At 42.8% G+C, this 18666-nt stretch overlaps 1 protein-coding gene across 2 annotated transcripts in view; it reads right to left on the bottom strand.

The window, feature by feature from the left end:
* Positions 1 to 18666, bottom strand: part of CYFIP1 (cytoplasmic FMR1 interacting protein 1) — a 543505-nt gene that overhangs the window by 181334 nt on the left and 343505 nt on the right. For both annotated transcript variants that reach the window (XM_053707734.1, XM_053707733.1), the window contains exon 25: positions 8573 to 8663. In XM_053707734.1, the coding sequence (XP_053563709.1) occupies positions 8573 to 8663 (91 nt within the window). The remainder of the gene's footprint in view (positions 1 to 8572; positions 8664 to 18666) is intronic.

Below are 18666 nucleotides of genomic sequence, written 5' to 3' on the forward strand. Positions count from 1 at the left end.
CTGGGAAGGCCCTTCCTGACTGGAAAAGGTGTCTAACATAGTGCCTGACGTTAAAAAACGTTCCCCAAGTTTATAAATGTGAAAAACCAGCATAAACATGTATAAAATGCCCAAATAAAGCAATCGATTTTGCCCATAAAAGTGTCTACCAGTTTTATAGCCCATATTAAGCCCTTTATTCTGCTTGAGACTAAGAAAATGGCTTACCGGTCCCCATGAGGGGAAATGACAGCCTTCCAGCATTACACAGTCTTGTTAGAAATATGGCTAGTCATACCTTAAGCAGAAAAGTCTGCTAACTGTTTCCCCCAACTGAAGTTACTTCATCTCAACAGTCCTATGTGGAAACAGCAAAGGATTTTAGTTACTGTCTGTTAAAATCATCTTCCTCTCACAAACAGAATTCTTCATCTTTTTCTGTTTCAGAGTAAATAGTACATACCAGCACTATTTTAAAATAAACTCTTGATAGTAGAATAAAAAACTACAACTAAACACCACATACTCTTAACCATCTCCGTGGAGATGTTGCCTGTGCAACGGCAAAGAGAATGACTGGGGTGGGCGGAGCCTAGGAGGGACTATATGGCCAGCTTTGCTGGGACTCTTTGCCATTTCCGGTTGGGGAAGAGATATTTCCCACAAGTAAGGATGACGCCGTGGACCGGACACACCAATGTTGGAGAAAATGCTTTTGCCATCTGAGTCAATAACATTTACAAACACAATATGCTCACAGCAATAGTACTTGAGCACAATGAGAGCCCTCAACTCAAGGTTGCAATTTTCATTGGTTAAATCGCTGCTTTTGTACTCTGCTTTCTACAGTGCATTCTATTCTAGAATACTGAAGAGAACAAGTGAAGGACATATAGAAGCGGAAAAACAATGGTGTCTAGTTGCTGAATTAAGTGATTTGTATATATTTTAAAGTTTGTACTTGTAACCCAGTGTTGGGAAACAGAAAAAGAGGCAGAAAAGGTTAACAGTAGATTTTTTTCCCCACCATTTTCACTTTAAGTTGCATACATGACAAATGTTTTATTTCCTTTTGTAAAGCCATTAATATTACAATTACACATGAGCTTAACATGGTAAAAAAGGTAAATAATTTCACTACTCAAATGATAAGAATAAAGCTCACATGGATTGTGTGCATTTGTCATACAGTCTGCATTTGCTCAGTGCTTATATGATCAGCCTCTTAGTGTGAATATTATTGTGTATATATAAATATTTATTTATATTTAGCTATACATATTTAATAAATTATTATGAATTAAGCTGAATCAGAAGAGAAGAAAGCAGGGTACCCCACTCTCTTTCCTTAACTGTTCATGTACAAAGAGTTCATGCTATATACGCAAATTCGTTAATGATTGGTTAAAAAGGGTTCTTTTTTCTGGGGGACAGGGAAATCAGTGAAAAGAAAAAAACACAAAACAATATACTCATTTGACAAAATAAAGCTGGAATATTCACTGCAAAATTATTTTCAGATATGAAGATACGTGTAGCTTTTTAAAATGTTATACCAGAACAACATGTGGTGCTCATACTTTTTATATGATAAATCTACTATCTCTCTCAATAAGAATAAATGTGCTCCCTTTTTGTCTAATAATGACCCAATTTATATATTCAGCTTGTATGTGCCTAAGAGTTATCATCATCATCTAAGTATAGATTACCTCACTGTGACCATTTATTTAAACAAAGCTGGTATTCTCTAATTTAGACAAACCTAACTGCTTATTAGACACTGTGTATGACCGATGGCATATGCATCTATAAAAGTGTATGCGGCTGTCTTTAACAGTACTCTTGGTCTCATTAATACCTACAGTAATTAGTTTTAGCCCCGTGCACAAAATAATTGAGAATGCATAAATCAGCCTAGAGTAGTCACGTGATGCCTTTGTGCTAGGCTACATCTAATTTCTGATAATTCGCTTTAATCTTCAGTGTTCAAGCCTAACATTACAGCAGATGTGCATTGCTCAGGTAAACAGAAGTCATTGAACTAAAGAAGCAGAGTCAATGCTAGCTCTTCTGTTTTCCGTTATATGCACACTGCAATTTTTCATTCTAATAAAATTTGTATACTTCCACTCACTAGCATGCCCAGTTAGTCTAGTCAGTGACATTTTGTTCTGATTCACAGGAGCAATGAAATTATACAGATATGAAGGTTAATGCAGAGCTATTTTGAGAAGTTGTATATTATGACAGACCGCTCAGTGGGAGAAAAAAAAAAAAATCAGTAAAAACATAATTTATGCTTACCTGATAAATTCCTTTCTTCTGTTGTGTGATCAGTCCACGGGTCATCATTACTTCTGGGATATAACTCCTCCCCAACAGGAAATGCAAGAGGATTCACCCAGCAGAGCTGCATATAGCTCCTCCCCTCTACGTCAGTCCCAGTCATTCGACCAAGAAACAACGAGAAAGGAGTAACCAAGGGTGAAGTGGTGACTGGAGTATAATTTAAAAGATATTTACCTGCCTTAAAACAGGGCGGGCCGTGGACTGATCACACAACAGAAGAAAGGAATTTATCAGGTAAGCATAAATTATGTTTTCTTCTGTTATGTGTGATCAGTCCACGGGTCATCATTACTTCTGGGATACCAATACCAAAGCAAAAGTACACGGATGACGGGAGGGATAGGCAGGCTCATTATACAGAAGGAACCACTGCCTGAAGAACCTTTCTCCCAAAAATAGCCTCCGAAGAAGCAAAAGTGTCAAATTTGTAAAATTTGGAAAAAGTATGAAGCGAAGACCAAGTTGCAGCCTTGCAAATCTGTTCAACAGAGGCCTCATTCTTAAAGGCCCAAGTGGAAGCCACAGCTCTAGTGGAGTGAGCTGTAATTCTTTCAGGAGGCTGCTGTCCAGCAGTCTCATAGGCTAAACGTATTATGCTACGAAGCCAAAAAGAGAGAGAGGTAGCAGAAGCTTTTTGACCTCTCCTCTGTCCAGAGTAAACGACAAACAAGGAAGAAGTTTGGCGAAAATCTTTAGTTGCCTGCAAGTAGAACTTGAGGGCACGAACTACATCCAGATTGTGTAAAAGACGTTCCTTCTTTGAAGAAGGATTTGGACACAAGGATGGGACAACAATCTCTTGATTGATGTTCCTGTTAGTGACTACCTTAGGTAAGAACCCAGGTTTAGTACGCAGAACTACCTTGTCTGAGTGAAAAATCAGATAAGGGGAATCACAATGTAAGGCTGATAACTCAGAGACTCTTCGAGCCGAGGAAATAGCCATTAAAAACAGAACTTTCCAAGATAACATTTTTATATCAATGGAATGAAGGGGTTCAAACGGAACACCCTGTAAAACGTTAAGAACTAAGTTTAAACTCCATGGTGGAGCAACAGCTTTAAACACAGGCTTGATCCTAGCTAAAGCCTGACAAAAGGACTGGACGTCTGGATTTTCTGACAGACGTCTGTGTAACAAGATGGACAGAGCTGAAATCTGTCCCTTTAATGAACTAGCTGATAAACCCTTTTCTAAACCTTCTTGTAGAAAAGACAATATCCTAGCGATCCTAACCTTACTCCAGGAGTAACCTTTGGATTCGCACCAGTATAGGTATTTCCGCCATATTTTATGGTAAATCCTTCTGGTAACAGGCTTCCTAGCCTGAATCAGGGTATCAATAACCGACTCAGAAAAACCACGTTTTGATAAAATCAAGCGTTCAATTTCCAAGCAGTCAGCTTCAGAGAAGTTAGATTTTGATGTTTGAATGGACCCTGTATCAGAAGGTCCTGTCTTAGAGGTAGAGACCAAGGCGGACAGGATGACATGTCCACTAGATCTGCATACCAAGTCCTGCGTGGCCAAGCAGGTGCTATTAGAATTACTGATGCTCTCTCCTGTTTGATTTTGGCAATCAATCGAGGAAGCAGCGGGAAAGGTGGAAACACATAAGCCATCCTGAAGTTCCAAGGTGCTGTCAAAGCATCTATCAGAACTGCTCCCGGATCCCTGGATCTGGACCCGTAGCGAGGAAGTTTGGCGTTCTGGCGAGACGCCATGAGATCTATCTCTGGTTTGCCCCAACGTCGAAGTATTTGGGCAAAGACCTCCGGATGAAGTTCCCACTCCCCCGGATGAAGAGTCTGGCGACTCAAGAAATCCGCCTCCCAGTTCTCCACTCCCGGGATGTGGATTGCTGACAGGTGGCAAGAGTGAGACTCTGCCCAGCGAATTATCTTTGATACTTCCATCATTGCTAGGGAGCTTCTTGTCCCTCCCTGATGGTTGATGTAAGCTACAGTCGTGATGTTGTCCGACTGAAACCTGATGAACCCCCGAGTTATTAACTGGGGCCAAGCCAGAAGGGCATTGAGAACTGCTCTCAATTCCAGAATGTTTATTGGAAGGAGACTCTCCTCCTGATTCCATAGTCCCTGAGCCTTCAGAGAATTCCAGACAGCGCCCCAACCTAGTAGGCTGGCGTCTGTTGTTACAATTGTCCAGTCTGGCCTGCTGAATGGCATTCCCCTGGACAGGTGTGGCCGATGAAGCCACCATAGAAGAGAATTTCTGGTCTCTTGATTCAGATTCAGAGTAGGGGACAAATCTGAGTAATCCCCATTCCACTGACTTAGCATGCATAGTTGCAGCGGTCTGAGGTGTAGGCGTGCAAAAGGTACTATGTCCATTGCCGCTACCATTAAGCCGATCACCTCCATGCATTGAGCTACTGACGGGTGTTGAATGGAATGAAGGACGCGGCATGCATTTTGAAGTTTTGTTAACCTGTCTTCTGTCAGGTAAATCTTCATTTCTACAGAATCTATAAGAGTCCCCAAGAATGGAACTCTTGTGAGAGGAAAGAGAGAACTCTTCTTTTCGTTCACTTTCCATCCATGCGACCTTAGAAATGCCAGAACTAACTCTGTATGAGACTTGGCAGTTTGAAAGCTTGAAGCTTGTATTAGAATGTCGTCTAGGTACGGAGCTACCGAAATCCCTCGCGGTCTTAGTACCGCTAGAAGGGCACCCAGAACCTTTGTGAAGATTCTTGGAGCCGTAGCCAATCCGAATGGAAGAGCTACAAACTGGTAGTGCCTGTCTAAGAAGGCAAACCTTAGATACCGGTGATGATCTTTGTGGATCGGTATGTGAAGGTAAGCATCCTTTAAATCCACTGTGGTCATGTACTGACCCTCTTGGATCATGGGTAAAATTGTCCGAATAGTTTCCATTTTGAACGATGGAACTCTTAGGAATTTGTTTAGAGTCTTTAAATCTAAGATTGGCCTGAAAGTTCCCTCTTTTTTGGGAACCACAAACAGGTTTGAGTAGAACCCTTGTCCTTGTTCCGACCACGGAACCGGATGGATCACTCCCATTGTTAACAGATCTTGTACGCAGCGTAGAAACGCTTCTTTCTTTATCTGGTTTGTTGACAACCTTGACAGATGAAATCTCCCTCTTGGGGGAGATAATTTGAAGTCTAGAAGGTATCCCTGAGATATGATCTCTAGTGCCCAGGGATCCTGAACATCTCTTGCCCAGGCCTGGGCGAAGAGAGAGAGTCTGCCCCCTACTAGATCCGGTCCCGGATCGGGGGCTCTCGGTTCATGCTGTCTTTGGGGCAGCAGCAGGTTTCCTGGCCTGCTTGCTTTTGTTCCAGGACTGGTTAGGCTTCCAGCCTTGCCTGTAACGAGCAACAGCTCCTTCCTGTTTTGGTGCAGTGGAGGTTGATGCTGCTCCTGTTTTGAAATTCCGAAAGGGACGAAAATTAGACTGTCTAGCCTTAGCTTTGGCCTTGTCTTGAGGTAGGGCGTGGCCCTTACCTCCCGTAATGTCAGCGATAATTTCTTTCAAACCGGGCCCGAATAAGGACTGCCCCTTGAAAGGTATATTAAGTAATTTGGACTTAGAAGTAACATCAGCTGACCAGGATTTTAGCCACAGTGCCCTGCGTGCCTGTATGGCGAATCCTGAGTTCTTAGCCGTAAGTTTGGTTAAATGTACTACGGCCTCCGAAATGAAAGAATTAGCTAGTTTAAGGACTCTAAGCCTGTCCGTAATGTCGTCTAGCGTAGAGGAACTAAGGTTCTCTTCAAGCGACTCAATCCAAAATGCTGCCGCAGCCGTAATCGGCGCGATACATGCAAGGGGTTGTAATATAAAACCTTGTTGAACAAACATTTTCTTAAGGTAACCCTCTAATTTTTTATCCATTGGATCTGAGAAAGCACAGCTATCCTCCACCGGGATAGTGGTACGCTTAGCTAAAGTAGAAACTGCTCCCTCCACCTTGGGGACCGTTTGCCATAAGTCCCGAGTGGTGGCGTCTATTGGAAACATCTTTCTAAATATTGGAGGGGGTGAGAACGGCACACCGGGTCTATCCCACTCCTTAGTAACAATTTCAGTTAGTCTCTTAGGTATAGGAAAAACGTCAGTACTCGCCGGTACCGCAAAGTATTTATCCAACCTACACAGTTTCTCTGGTATTGCAACAGTGTTACAATCGTTGAGAGCTGCTAAGACCTCCCCTAGTAGTACACGGAGGTTCTCCAATTTAAATTTAAAATTTGAAATATCTGAGTCCAATCTGTTTGGATCAGAACCGTCACCCACAGAATGAAGCTCTCCGTCCTCATGCTCTGCGAGCTGTGACGCAGTATCAGACATGGCCCTAGCATTGTCAGCGCACTCTGTTCTCACCCCAGAGTGATCACGCTTGCCTCTTAGTTCAGGTAATTTAGACAAAACTTCAGTCATAACAGTAGCCATATCTTGTAATGTTATCTGTAATGGCCGCCCAGATGTACTAGGCGCCAAAATATCACGCACCTCCCGGGCGGGAGATGCAGGTACTGTCGCGTGAGGCGAGTTAGTCGGCATAACTCTCCCCTCGCTGTTTGGTGAAATTTGTTCACATTGTACAGATTGACTTTTATTTAAAGTAGCATCAATACAGTTAGTACATAAATTTCTATTGGGCTCCACCTTGGCATTGGAACAAATGACACAGATATCTTCCTCTGAGTCAGACATGTTTAACACACTAGCAAAAAACTTACAACTTGGTTATAATCTTTTTTAGCAAAAAACGTACTGTGCCTCAAAGAGGTACTAACGATTAAATGACAGTTGAAATAATGAACTGAAAAACAGTTATTGCATCAAATTTTAAAACAACACAACTTTTAGCAAAGGTTTGTTCCCATTAGTAAAAAACAACACTAATTAAATTTGTACATAAGAAAACAAAACAACGTTTTTTATACACAGTCACTATAAGAATTCTCACAGCTCTGCTGAGAGAATTTACCTCCCTTCAAAGAAGTTTGAAGACCCCTGAGATCTGTCAGAGATGAACCGGATCATGCAGGACATATAAAAGTAGCTGACTGGAATTTTTTGATGCGTAGCAAAGAGCGCCAAAAACGGCCCCTCCCTCTCCCACACAGCAGTGAAGAGAAACGAAACTGTCACAATTAAAGCAAAAAACTGCCAAGTGGAAAATAATGCCCAAACATTTATTCACACAGTACCTCAGCAATGCAAACGATTCTACATTCCAGCAAAAACGTTTAACATGAGAATAGTTATTAAAAGGATTAGTGACCTTAACACAGTAGTTCCGGTGAAATACCATCCCCAGAATACTGAAGTGTATACATACATGTCATTTTAACGGTATGGCAGGCTTTTCTCATCAATTCCATTCAGAAAATAAAAACTGCCACATACCTCAATGCAGATTCATCTGCCCGCTGTCCCCTGATCTGAAGCCTTTACCTCCCTCAGATGGTCGAGAACAGCAATATGATCTTAACGACTCCGGTTAAAATCATAGTAAAAAATCTCTGTCAGATTCTTCCTCAAACTCTGCCAGAGAAGTAATAACACGCTCCGGTGCTATTTTAAAATAACAAACTTTTGATTGAAGTCATAAAAACTAAGTATAATCACCATAGTCCTCTCACACATCCTATCTAGTCGTTGGGTGCAAGAGAATGACTGGGACTGACGTAGAGGGGAGGAGCTATATGCAGCTCTGCTGGGTGAATCCTCTTGCATTTCCTGTTGGGGAGGAGTTATATCCCAGAAGTAATGATGACCCGTGGACTGATCACACATAACAGAAGAAATGAAGGTCATTTACTAAACTGCCATCGCTGCGCAAATAATGCACTATTAATCAAAGGACACAAACTCGTAATATGAAGGTGGGAAAAAAGTTTGGTTTAAAAAGTCCCTTTCGTGATTCAAACAGGCATTCAATTTTACACAACAATTTCTTCCCTTTTTATTGCATCAAATAACCATTTTTGGCCCCAGGATCCCAATGAATCTAGGCTAGTGAAGTAGTATCAGAGCAATACAATATACTGATGCAGTTCCTTACTAAGCTTAAGTGAGCATTTCAAATTTTGGTTATGTAAAGTGCTGACTAAATGGAGGTAATTATTCCTCTAAAATAGTAACAATTTGATTTTCTATATATTGTTTTTTGCAACGAGAGCAGAACAAAATGTTCTGTTCTAAAGATAGCTAAACTGACATTATGGAAGGTTTACTAACCTGGGGAACCGTACTCGTGTCTGGGTAGCCTACAGATCTTAGGCATGACTTCCATCAAGGTCTTCACATACTGGAGAATTGTTCCTTGCAGCTATCAGGAAAGAACATGAAAACGCACTTAAATATAACACACATGACACAGAAATCATTATTACAGCTTGCTTTATTCATCAATGTTATGTTTTTAAGAGAATTCAAGTCTAATATGTATTAAAAGGGACAACTAAATGAACAAAATGTTATCTTGTATATAAGAGGCAGTTGAGCATATTTAAATAATTTTGCAAGAAGAAAGATTAAAAGGCACAATGAAAAAAACAAAACAAAAACACAACTTAGCAATGTACTTTTATTATTTATTGACTAACTTTTCCTGTAATTGTTCTACTTCCTTAGACTGTCTGGAATAGAGCCTGCCAGATTCACATCCCACACCCTGCAACATTCTACACAGTGACTTGTTAGGGCAGAGAAGAAGCTCATTGATATCTGTACCTAATTTTCCACACTAAATATGATAAATCAACTCAATAGACTTTTCAAATATGCCTGAACTGCAAAAACAAATTATGCTTAAGGCATCATTCCTTACTGTTGGGAAATACTGAACCTGGCCACCAGGAGGAGGCAGACACACCCCAGCCAAAGGCTTAAATACTCCTCCTACTTCCCTCATATCCCAGTCATTCTGCCAAGGGAACAAGGAATAGTAGGAGGAATATCAGGGTAAAAATGATGCCGGAAGAGAAAAACTAATTTTGATCCGCCCATCAGAGTATATGGGCGGGGGCGCCGTGGACTCTCCTCATACAGAAGGAAATTAAATTATCAGGTAAGCATAATTTATGTTTTCCTGCTTAATATGAGAAGAGTCCACGGCATCAGTCCTTACTGTTGGGAAAACTATACCCAAGCTCTAGAGGACACTGAATGATAACGGGAGGGGTAAAGAAAAGGCAGACCCTAATCTGAGGGCACCACAGCCTGTAAAACCTCTCTCCCAAAACCTGCTTCAGCCGAAGCAAAAACGTCAAATTTGTAGAATTTTCAAAAAGTATGTAAGGAGAACCAGGTAGCCGCCTTACAAATCTGATCTATAGAAGCCTCATTCTTAAAGGCCCAAGAGGAAGCCACCGCTCTAGTGGAATGAGTCATAATCCTCTGAGGAGGTCTAAGTCCCACTGACTCGTAAGCTAAGCGTATAACACTCCTCAACCAAAAAGATAAGGAAGTCAAAGAGGCATTCTGACCCTTACGCTTCCCAGGAGTAGATAAACTAGGAAGAAGTTTGTCTAAAATCCTTAGTAGCTTGAAGATAAAACCTCAAAGCTTGAACCACATCCATATTATGAAGTAAACGTTCCTTCGAAGGAGGAGGATTAGGACATAAGGAAGGAACCACAATCTCCTGATTGATTTTACAATCAGACACTACCTTAGGTAGAAAACCCAAGCGGGTACGTAGGATAGCCTTATCAGTGTGGAATACCAGATAAAGAGGCTCACAGTGCAAGGCAGCCATTTCAGAAACTCTGCGTGCCGACGCAATAGCCAATAGAAAAAGAACCTTCCAGGACAACAATTTAATGTCAACCGAATGCATAGGCTCACACGGAGCCCATTGTAAAAACTTAAGAACAAGATTCTAACGCCAAGGTGGAGCGTTAGATCTAAACACAGGCCTGATCCTGATCAGAGCCTTAACGAAAGATTGCACGTCAGGGAGCTCAGCGAGTCACTTGTGCAGCAAAACAGAAAGGGCCAAAATCTGTCCCCTCAGGGAACTGCCAGAAAGGCCCTTCTCCAGACCCTCCTGGAGAAAGGAAAGAATCCTTGCAGTCGTAACCTTATGCCAATCTAAACCACGCTCTTCACACCAGAATAAGTAAGCTCTCCACACCTTATGATAGATGTGACGAGTAACAGGCTTACGAGCCTGAATACATGTGTCAATAACCCTCTCAGAGAAACCTCTCTTGGACAAGACTAAAAGTTCCACGCAGTCAGCCTCAGAGAATCTAGATTTTGATGAACAAAATGACCCTGTTCCAGCAGATCCCTGCAACAAGGTAACTTCCACGGAGGAGATGAGGAAATCCCCACCGAAGCTGCGAACCACATCCTTTGCGGCCACGATGGAGCAATCAGTATCACTGAAGCCTGCTCCTGCATGATGCGAGCCACTACACGAGGGAGAAGTGGTAACAGCAGAAAAATGTAAATTAGATAGAACCTCCAAGGCACTGGTAACGCATCTATTAGCTCCACCTGAGGATCCCTGGACCGCGACCCATATCTGGGTAGCTTGGAATTGAGCCGAAACGCCATGAGATCCATCTCTGGCGTACCCATCTGTTGCAAATGTCTGCAAACACCTTGGGATGGAGAGACCATTCCCCCGGATTAAAGGATTGTCTGCTGAGGAAATCCGTTTTCCAGTTGTCCACACCCGGAATGTGGATCGCCGACAGCGAGCAGTTGTGGGCCTCTGCCCTTTTCAGAATCCGAGATACTTCCCTCATTGCTAGGGAGCTCCTCGTTCCCCCCCTGATGATTGATGTAAGCCACCAAGGTCATGTTGTCTGATAAACTGGGAAGAACCCAGAAGAGGCCAAGCCTTCAGAGCATTGAAGATCGCTTGAAGTTCCAAAATGTTGATCGGGAGGAGGGATTCCTCTGAAGTCCACAGGCCCTGCGCCTTCCCGACACCCCAAACAGCTCCTCATCCTGATAAACTTGCGTCCTTAGTAACAATCTCCCAGGATGGTCTCAAGAAGGATGTCCCTTGGGACAGGTGATCTAGACAGAGCCACCAGTAGTGCGATTCTCTCCCCCGGTTGTCCAGAGAGATCTGTTGAGACATATCCGAATGATCGCCGTTCCACTGTCTCAGCATGCACAGCTGAAGTGGTCTGAGATGGAATCTAGCAAAAGGAATGATGTCCATGCTGGACACCATGAGACCAATAACCTCCATACACCAAGCCATAGAGGGCTTTAAAGGGACACTGAACCCAATTTTTTTCTTTTGTGATTCAGATAGAGCATGACATTTTCAGCAACTTTCTAATTTATCAAATTTTCTTCATTCTCTTAGTATCTTTATTTGAAATGCAAGAATGTAAGTTTAGATGCCGGCCCATTTTTGGTGAACAACCTGGGTTGTTCTTGCCGATTGGTGTATAAATTCATCCACCAATAAAAAAGTGCTTTCCAGAGGCTGAACCACAAAAAAGCCTAGATGCCTTCTTTTTCAAATAAAGATAGCAAGAGAACGAAGAAGAATAGGAGTAAAATAGAAAGTTGCTTAAAATTGCATGCTCTATCTGAATCACAAAAGAAAAAATTTGGATTCGTTGTCCCTTTAAGGAGGTCTGGAGGGCAAGACAAGCATTAGTTAGCTTGTAACGTCTCTGGTCTGTAAGGAATATCCTCATGGATATGGAGTCTATTATAGTACCACGGAGATCCACCCTGGTACTGGGAATAAGAGAACTCTTTTCTAAGTTTATCTTCCACCCATGAGATCGAAGAAGAAATAGAAAAGATTCCAAATGGACTTCTGCCAGACGACAGGATGGTGCTTGAACCAGAATATCGTCCAAGTATTGCGCTACTGCTATACCTCTGGTTCTGGCCACTGCAAGCAGAGCCCCTAGAACTTTCGTAAAAACTCTTGGAGCAGTAGCTAGACCAAACGGAAGTGCAATAAACTGGAAGTGCTGGTCCAGGAACGCAAACCTTAGGAACTTGAAGTGTTCCTTGTGTATTGGAACATGAAGGTAAGCATCCTTCAGATCTATAGTGGTCATGAACTGTCCTTCCTGAGCTAAGGGAAGGATGGACCTTATCGTCTCCATCTTGAACAAGGAGACAGATAGGAATTTGTTTAAGCACTTTAGGTCCAGAATCGGGCAGACCACAAAGAGGTTTGAATAGTACCCCAGACCTCTTTCTGCAAGAGGTCCGGGACAATGACTCCTAGGGAGGAGAGGTCACTCACACACCCCAGAAAGGCTTCTCTTTTCTGGCCTTGAAGACATGTTTGATAGGAGGAATCTGCCCCTGGGTGGATGAGACTTGAAACCTATTTTGTATCCCTGAGCGATGACCTCCAGGACCCACGGGTCTTGCACGTCCCCAAACCAAGTGTCCGAAAATAGCGACAGTCTGCCCCCTACAAGATCCAGAGCCGGATCGGGGGCTGCTCCTTCATGCCGACTTTGTCTCAGCAGACTTCCTGCTCTGCTTGGATTTATTCCAGGACTGAGCTGGTTTCCAAGTCCCTTTGGATTGCTTCGGCTTTGCGAAGGGCTGCTGACGTTGGTATTTATCTGAACAAAAGGAATGAAAATTAGGACCTTGTCCCTTAGGCTTGTTGTTCTTATCCTGCGGAAAAAAAGCACCTTGACTTGACTTAGAAGTCATGTCCGCAGACCAGGACTTTAGCCTACGGGCTTGAACAGAAAAACCTGAAAGCCTTGGCATTTCAGGCGAATAATTTGAATATTTGCATCATAAATAAAAGAATTAGCCACCCTTAAGGCCTTAATTCTTTCCTGGATCACGTCGAGGGAACCCTCCACCTCAATCAACTCAGATAAGGAGTCGCCCCAGTAGGTAGCCGCTCCAGCAACCGCAGCAACAGCCGCTGCCAGTTGAAATAAATATCCCGTATGTTGAAACATCTCTCAACAGAATTTCTATCTTCTTATCCATGGGCTCTTTAAATGATGAACTATCCTCAAGTGGGATAGTAGTGCGCTTAGCAAGCGGGATAGTAGTGCGCTTAGCAAGCGTGGAGATAGCGCCACCCACCTTGGGGATGGAACCCCACAACTCCAATTGAGAGTCCGGGACCGGGAACAATTTTAAAAAGGAAGAAGGGGAAAATGAATAACGAATTCTTTCCCATTCATTCTTAATAATGTTCACCATCTTTACGGGAACCGGGAAAGTTTGTGGTATGACCCTGTCCTCGTATACCTTACCTAATTTATGAATCAAAGGTTCCTCAGGCAATTTGGCCTCTGGAACCTCTAACGTAGACAAAACTTCCTACAGCAGAAAGCGTAAATGCTCAATCCTAAATCTAAAGTCTGGCTCCTCCGCAGCTGGAGGCTTAGAGGCAGCAGATTCCGACCCAGAAAGAGCACCCTCTGAAGTATCAGAGGCGCCTTCATCGGATAATCTTGTATCAGATAAATCCAATAAGCTAGTAGATGACCCCTTGGAAGGATAGCAATATTTGACCTGTCGCTTGCACTTAGCAGGGAGAGGTAAAGCACTGAAGGCTGCAGACACTGCCGTTTGTAACTGTTCAGTAAAGTCTGGCGGTAAAAGGGCCTACGGGAAGCTGCATGTGTATTCGGAGATGACTGTAGGGTGCGCACCTCACAGGACGGAGACTCCTCAGAGGTGGACGCCTCAGTGGTATCAAATATATTAACCTTCTTTGACATGATTACTTTATCAAGGCATGTGGAACATATATGAGCAGGCTAAACAGCGGCCTCCTCACAATATAGACAGGTATTAGATTTTGGTAAAGAGGGAGTACCCTCTAACGCATCAGAATCCTCCATAGTTTGCGCTTACAAACTGTGATTAATAAGAAAAGACGGCACCTTTATACCCCCAATAGCTGGGGCACTAACCACCTCCTATGACCCAGGCCAAACAGAGAAACTGCTTCTTCTCCGGTAAACCGCATGGTCAGGAAAGAGGAAATAAATGTGACCACACCCGGTCACATGGTTGGCAATACAAAACCGCCCCTGCAATAATAGTAAAAAAGTGTGCCAAGCCTTTCAGGCTGCGCAGCTACCAAAAACGTAAGTAAAAAACAAATTATGCTTACCTGATAATTTAATTTCCATCTGTGGGATGAGAGTTCACGACTTCATTCCTTACTTGTGGGAATTCAGAACCTGGCCACCAGGAGGAGGCAAAGGCTTAAGTACCTCCCCCACTACCCTCATCCCCCAGTAATACTGCAGAGGGAACAAGGAACAGTAGGAGACATATCAGGGTATAAATGGTGACAGAAGAAGAAAAATAAATTTAGGGCCGCCCACCGGAGAAACGGGTGGAAGCCGTAGACTCTCCTCCCACAGATGGAAATTAAATCATCAGGTAAGCATAATTTATGTTTTCCATCTTAATGGGAGGAGAGTCCACGGCTTCATTCATTACTTGTGGGACACATATACCCAAGCTCTAGAGGACACTAAATGAAAAAAAACGAGAGGGCAAAAGAGGCAAACCCTAATCTGAGGGCACCACAGCCTGCAAAACCTTTCTCCCAAAAACTGCTTCCGCCGAAGCAAAAAAATAAAATTTGTAAAAATTTGTAAAAGTATGTAAAGAGGATCAAGTAGCCGCCTTACAAATCTGCTCCATAGAGGTCTCATTCTTAAAGGCCCTTGAAAAAGCCACAGCCCTAGTTGAGTGAGCCGTAATCCTCTGAGGAGGCTTATGTCCCGCTGTCTCATAGGTCAAGCAAATCAAGCTCCTCAACCAAAAGGATAGAGAAGTGGAAGAGGCCTTCTGCCCCCTGCGCTTCCCCGAATACACAACAAATAAAGATGAAGTCTGTCTGAAACCTTTAGTGAATATAGAACTTCAAGGCTCGAACCGCATCCAAATTATGAAGCAACCTTTCTTTTGAAGAAAAAGGGTTAGGACACAAAGAAGGAACCACTATCTCCTGGTTGATGTTACGGTTCGACAGAACCTTGGGAAGAAATCCCAACCCAGTGTGAAGAACAGCCTTATCGGCGTGAAAAACTAGATAAGGAGGCTCACATTGCAAGGACGCCAACTCAGACTCTGCGTGCCGATGCAATAACCAGTAGGAATAGAACCTTCCAAGAAAGAGTTTTAATTCAAGTGAATGCATAGGCTCAAACTGAGCCTTCTACAAAATCCTAAGACCCAAGTTTAAGCTCCAAGGGGAGTGGAATTTCTAAAGAAAGGCCTGATCCTAGACAGAGCCTGAACGAAGGACTGAATATCAGGAAGCTCCGCAAGTTTCGTGTGTAACAGTACCAATAAAGCTGAAATCTGTCCTTTTAAGGCACTGGCGGCAAGCCCCTTCTCCAACCCATCTTGGAGGGAGGACATCCTGGATACTCTAACCTTATGCCAGGGATATCCACGTTCCTCACACCATGACAAGTAGGTCCTCCACACATTATGATTGATTCAACGAGTGACCGGCTTCCTGGCTTGAATGAGTATCAATCACACTGTCAGAAAATCCTCTCTTGCTAGGACTAAGCGTTCAATCTCCACGCAGTCAGCCTCAGAGAATCGAGATTTTGATGTAAAAAGGGACCCTGAGCCAGCACAACCCTGCAACAAGGTAACCTCCATGGAGGACCAGATCCGCAAACCACATCCTCTGCGGCCACGACTGAGCAATCAGAATAGCCAAAGCTTGCTCCTGCTTGATGCGGGCCACTACTCAAGGTAGAAGTGGCAACGGTGGAAATATGTAGACTAGATTGAACTCCCAAGGCACCCCTAAGGCATCTATCAGCTCTGCCTGGGGATCCCTGGACCGCGACCCATATCTGGGTAGCTTGAAGTTGAGTCTGGACACCATGAGATCTATCTCCGGCGTCCCCCATCTGATGCAGATCTCCGTGAACACCTCGGGATGGAGAAACCATTCCCCCGGATGAAACGATCGTCTGCTTAGAAAAAACATAATTTATGTAAGAACTTACCTGATAAATTAATTTCTTTCATATTAGCAAGAGTCCATGAGCTAGTGACGTATGGGATATACATTCCTACCAGGAGGGGCAAAGTTTCCCAAACCTCAAAATGCCTATAAATACACCCCTCACCACACCCACAAATCAGTTTAACGAATAGCCAAGAAGTGGGGTGATAAGAAAAAAGTGCGAAGCATAAATATAAGGAATTGGAATAATTGTGCTTTATACAAAAAAATCATAACTACCACAAAAAAAGGTGGGCCTCATGGACTCTTGCCAATATGAAAGAAATGAATTTATCAGGTAAGTTCTTACATAAATTATGTTTTCTTTCATGTAATTAGCAAGAGTCCATGAGCTAGTGAAGTATGGGATAATGACTACCCAAGATGTGGATCTTCCACGCAAGAGTCACTAGAGAGGGAGGGATAAAATAAAGACAGCCAATTCCGCTGAAAAAAATCCACACCCAAAAATAAAGTTTAAATCTTATAAAGAAAAAAACTGAAAATATAAGCAGAAGATTCAAACTGAAACAGCTGCCTGAAGTACTTTTCTACAAAAGACAGCTTCAGAAGAAGAAAACACATCAAAATGGTAGAATTTAGTAAAAGTATGCAAAGAAGACCAAGTTGCTGCTTTGCAAATCTGATCAACCGAAGCTTCATTCCTAAACGCCCAGGAAGTAGAAACTGACCTAGTAGAATGAGCTGTAATCCTTTGAGGCGGAGTTTTACCCGACTCGACATAAGCATGATGAATTAAAGATTTCAACCAAGATGCCAAAGAAATGGCAGAGGCCTTCTGACCTTTCCTAGAACCGGAAAAGATAACAAATAGACTAGAAGTCTTTCGGAAATTCTTAGTAGCTTCAACATAATATTTCAAAGCTCTAACTACATCCAAAGAATGCAATGATTTCTCCTTAGAATTCTTAGGATTAGGACATAATGAAGGAACCACAATTTCTCTACTAATGTTGTTGGAATTCACAACCTTAGGTAAAAATTTAAAAGAAGTTCGCAACACCGCCTTATCCTGATGAAAAATCAGAAAAGGAGACTCACAAGAAAGAGCAGATAATTCAGAAACTCTTCTGGCAGAAGAGATGGCCAAAAGGAACAAAACTTTCCAATAAAGTAATTTAATGTCCAATGAATGCATAGGTTCAAACGGAGGAGCTTGAAGAGCCCTCAGAACCAAATTCAAACTCCAAGGAGGAGAAATTGACTTAATGACAGGTTTTATACGAACCAAAGCTTGTACAAAACAATGAATATCAGGAAGATTAGCAATCTTTCTGTGAAAAAGAACAGAAAGAGCAGAGATTTGTCCTTTCAAGGAACTTGCAGACAAACCTTTATCCAAACCATCCTGAAGAAACTGTAAAATTCTCGGAATTCTAAAAGAATGCCAGGAAAAATGAAGAGAAAGACACCAAGAAATATAAGTCTTCCAGACTCTATAATATATCTCCCTAGATACAGATTTACGAGCCTGTAACATAGTATTAATCACAGAGTCAGAGAAACCTCTTTGACTAAGAATCAAGCGTTCAATCTCCATACCTTTAAATTTAAGGATTTGAGATCCTGATGGAAAAAAGGACCTTGCGACAGAAGGTCTGGCCTTAACAGAAGAGTCCATGGTTGGCAAGAGGCCATCCGGACAAGATCCGCATACCAAAACCTGTGAGGCCATGCTGGAGCTACCAGCAGAACAAACGAGCATTCCTTCAGAATCTTGGAGATTACTCTTGGAAGAAGAACTAGAGGCGGAAAGATATAGGCAGGATGATACTTCCAAGGAAGTGACAATGCATCCACTGCTACCGCTTGAGGATCCCTGGATCTGGACAGATACCTGGGAAGTTTCTTGTTTAGATGAGAGGCCATCAAATCTATTTCTGGAAGTCCCCACATTTGAACAATCTGAAGAAATACCTCTGGGTGAAGAGACCATTCGCCCGGATGTAACGTTTGGCGACTGAGATAATCCGCTTCCCAATTGTCTATACCTGGGATATGAACTGCAGAAACTAGACAGGAGCTGGATTCCGCCCATACCAGAATTCGAGATACTTCTTTCATAGCCAGAGGACTGTGAGTCCCTCCTTGATGATTGATGTATGCGACAGTTGTGACATTGTCTGTCTGAAAACAAATGAACGATTCTCTCTTCAGAAGAGGCCAAGACTGAAGAGCTCTGAAAATTGCACGGAGTTCCAAAATATTGATCGGTAATCTCACCTCCTGAGATTCCCAAACCCCTTGTGCTGTCAGAGACCCCCACACAGCTCCCCAACCTGTAAGACTTGCATCTGTTGAAATTACAGTCCAGGTCGGAAGAACAAAAGAAGCCCCCTGA

The sequence above is a fragment of the Bombina bombina genome, chromosome 3, assembly GCF_027579735.1.
Source record: "Bombina bombina isolate aBomBom1 chromosome 3, aBomBom1.pri, whole genome shotgun sequence".
NCBI lineage: Eukaryota > Metazoa > Chordata > Amphibia > Anura > Bombinatoridae > Bombina > Bombina bombina.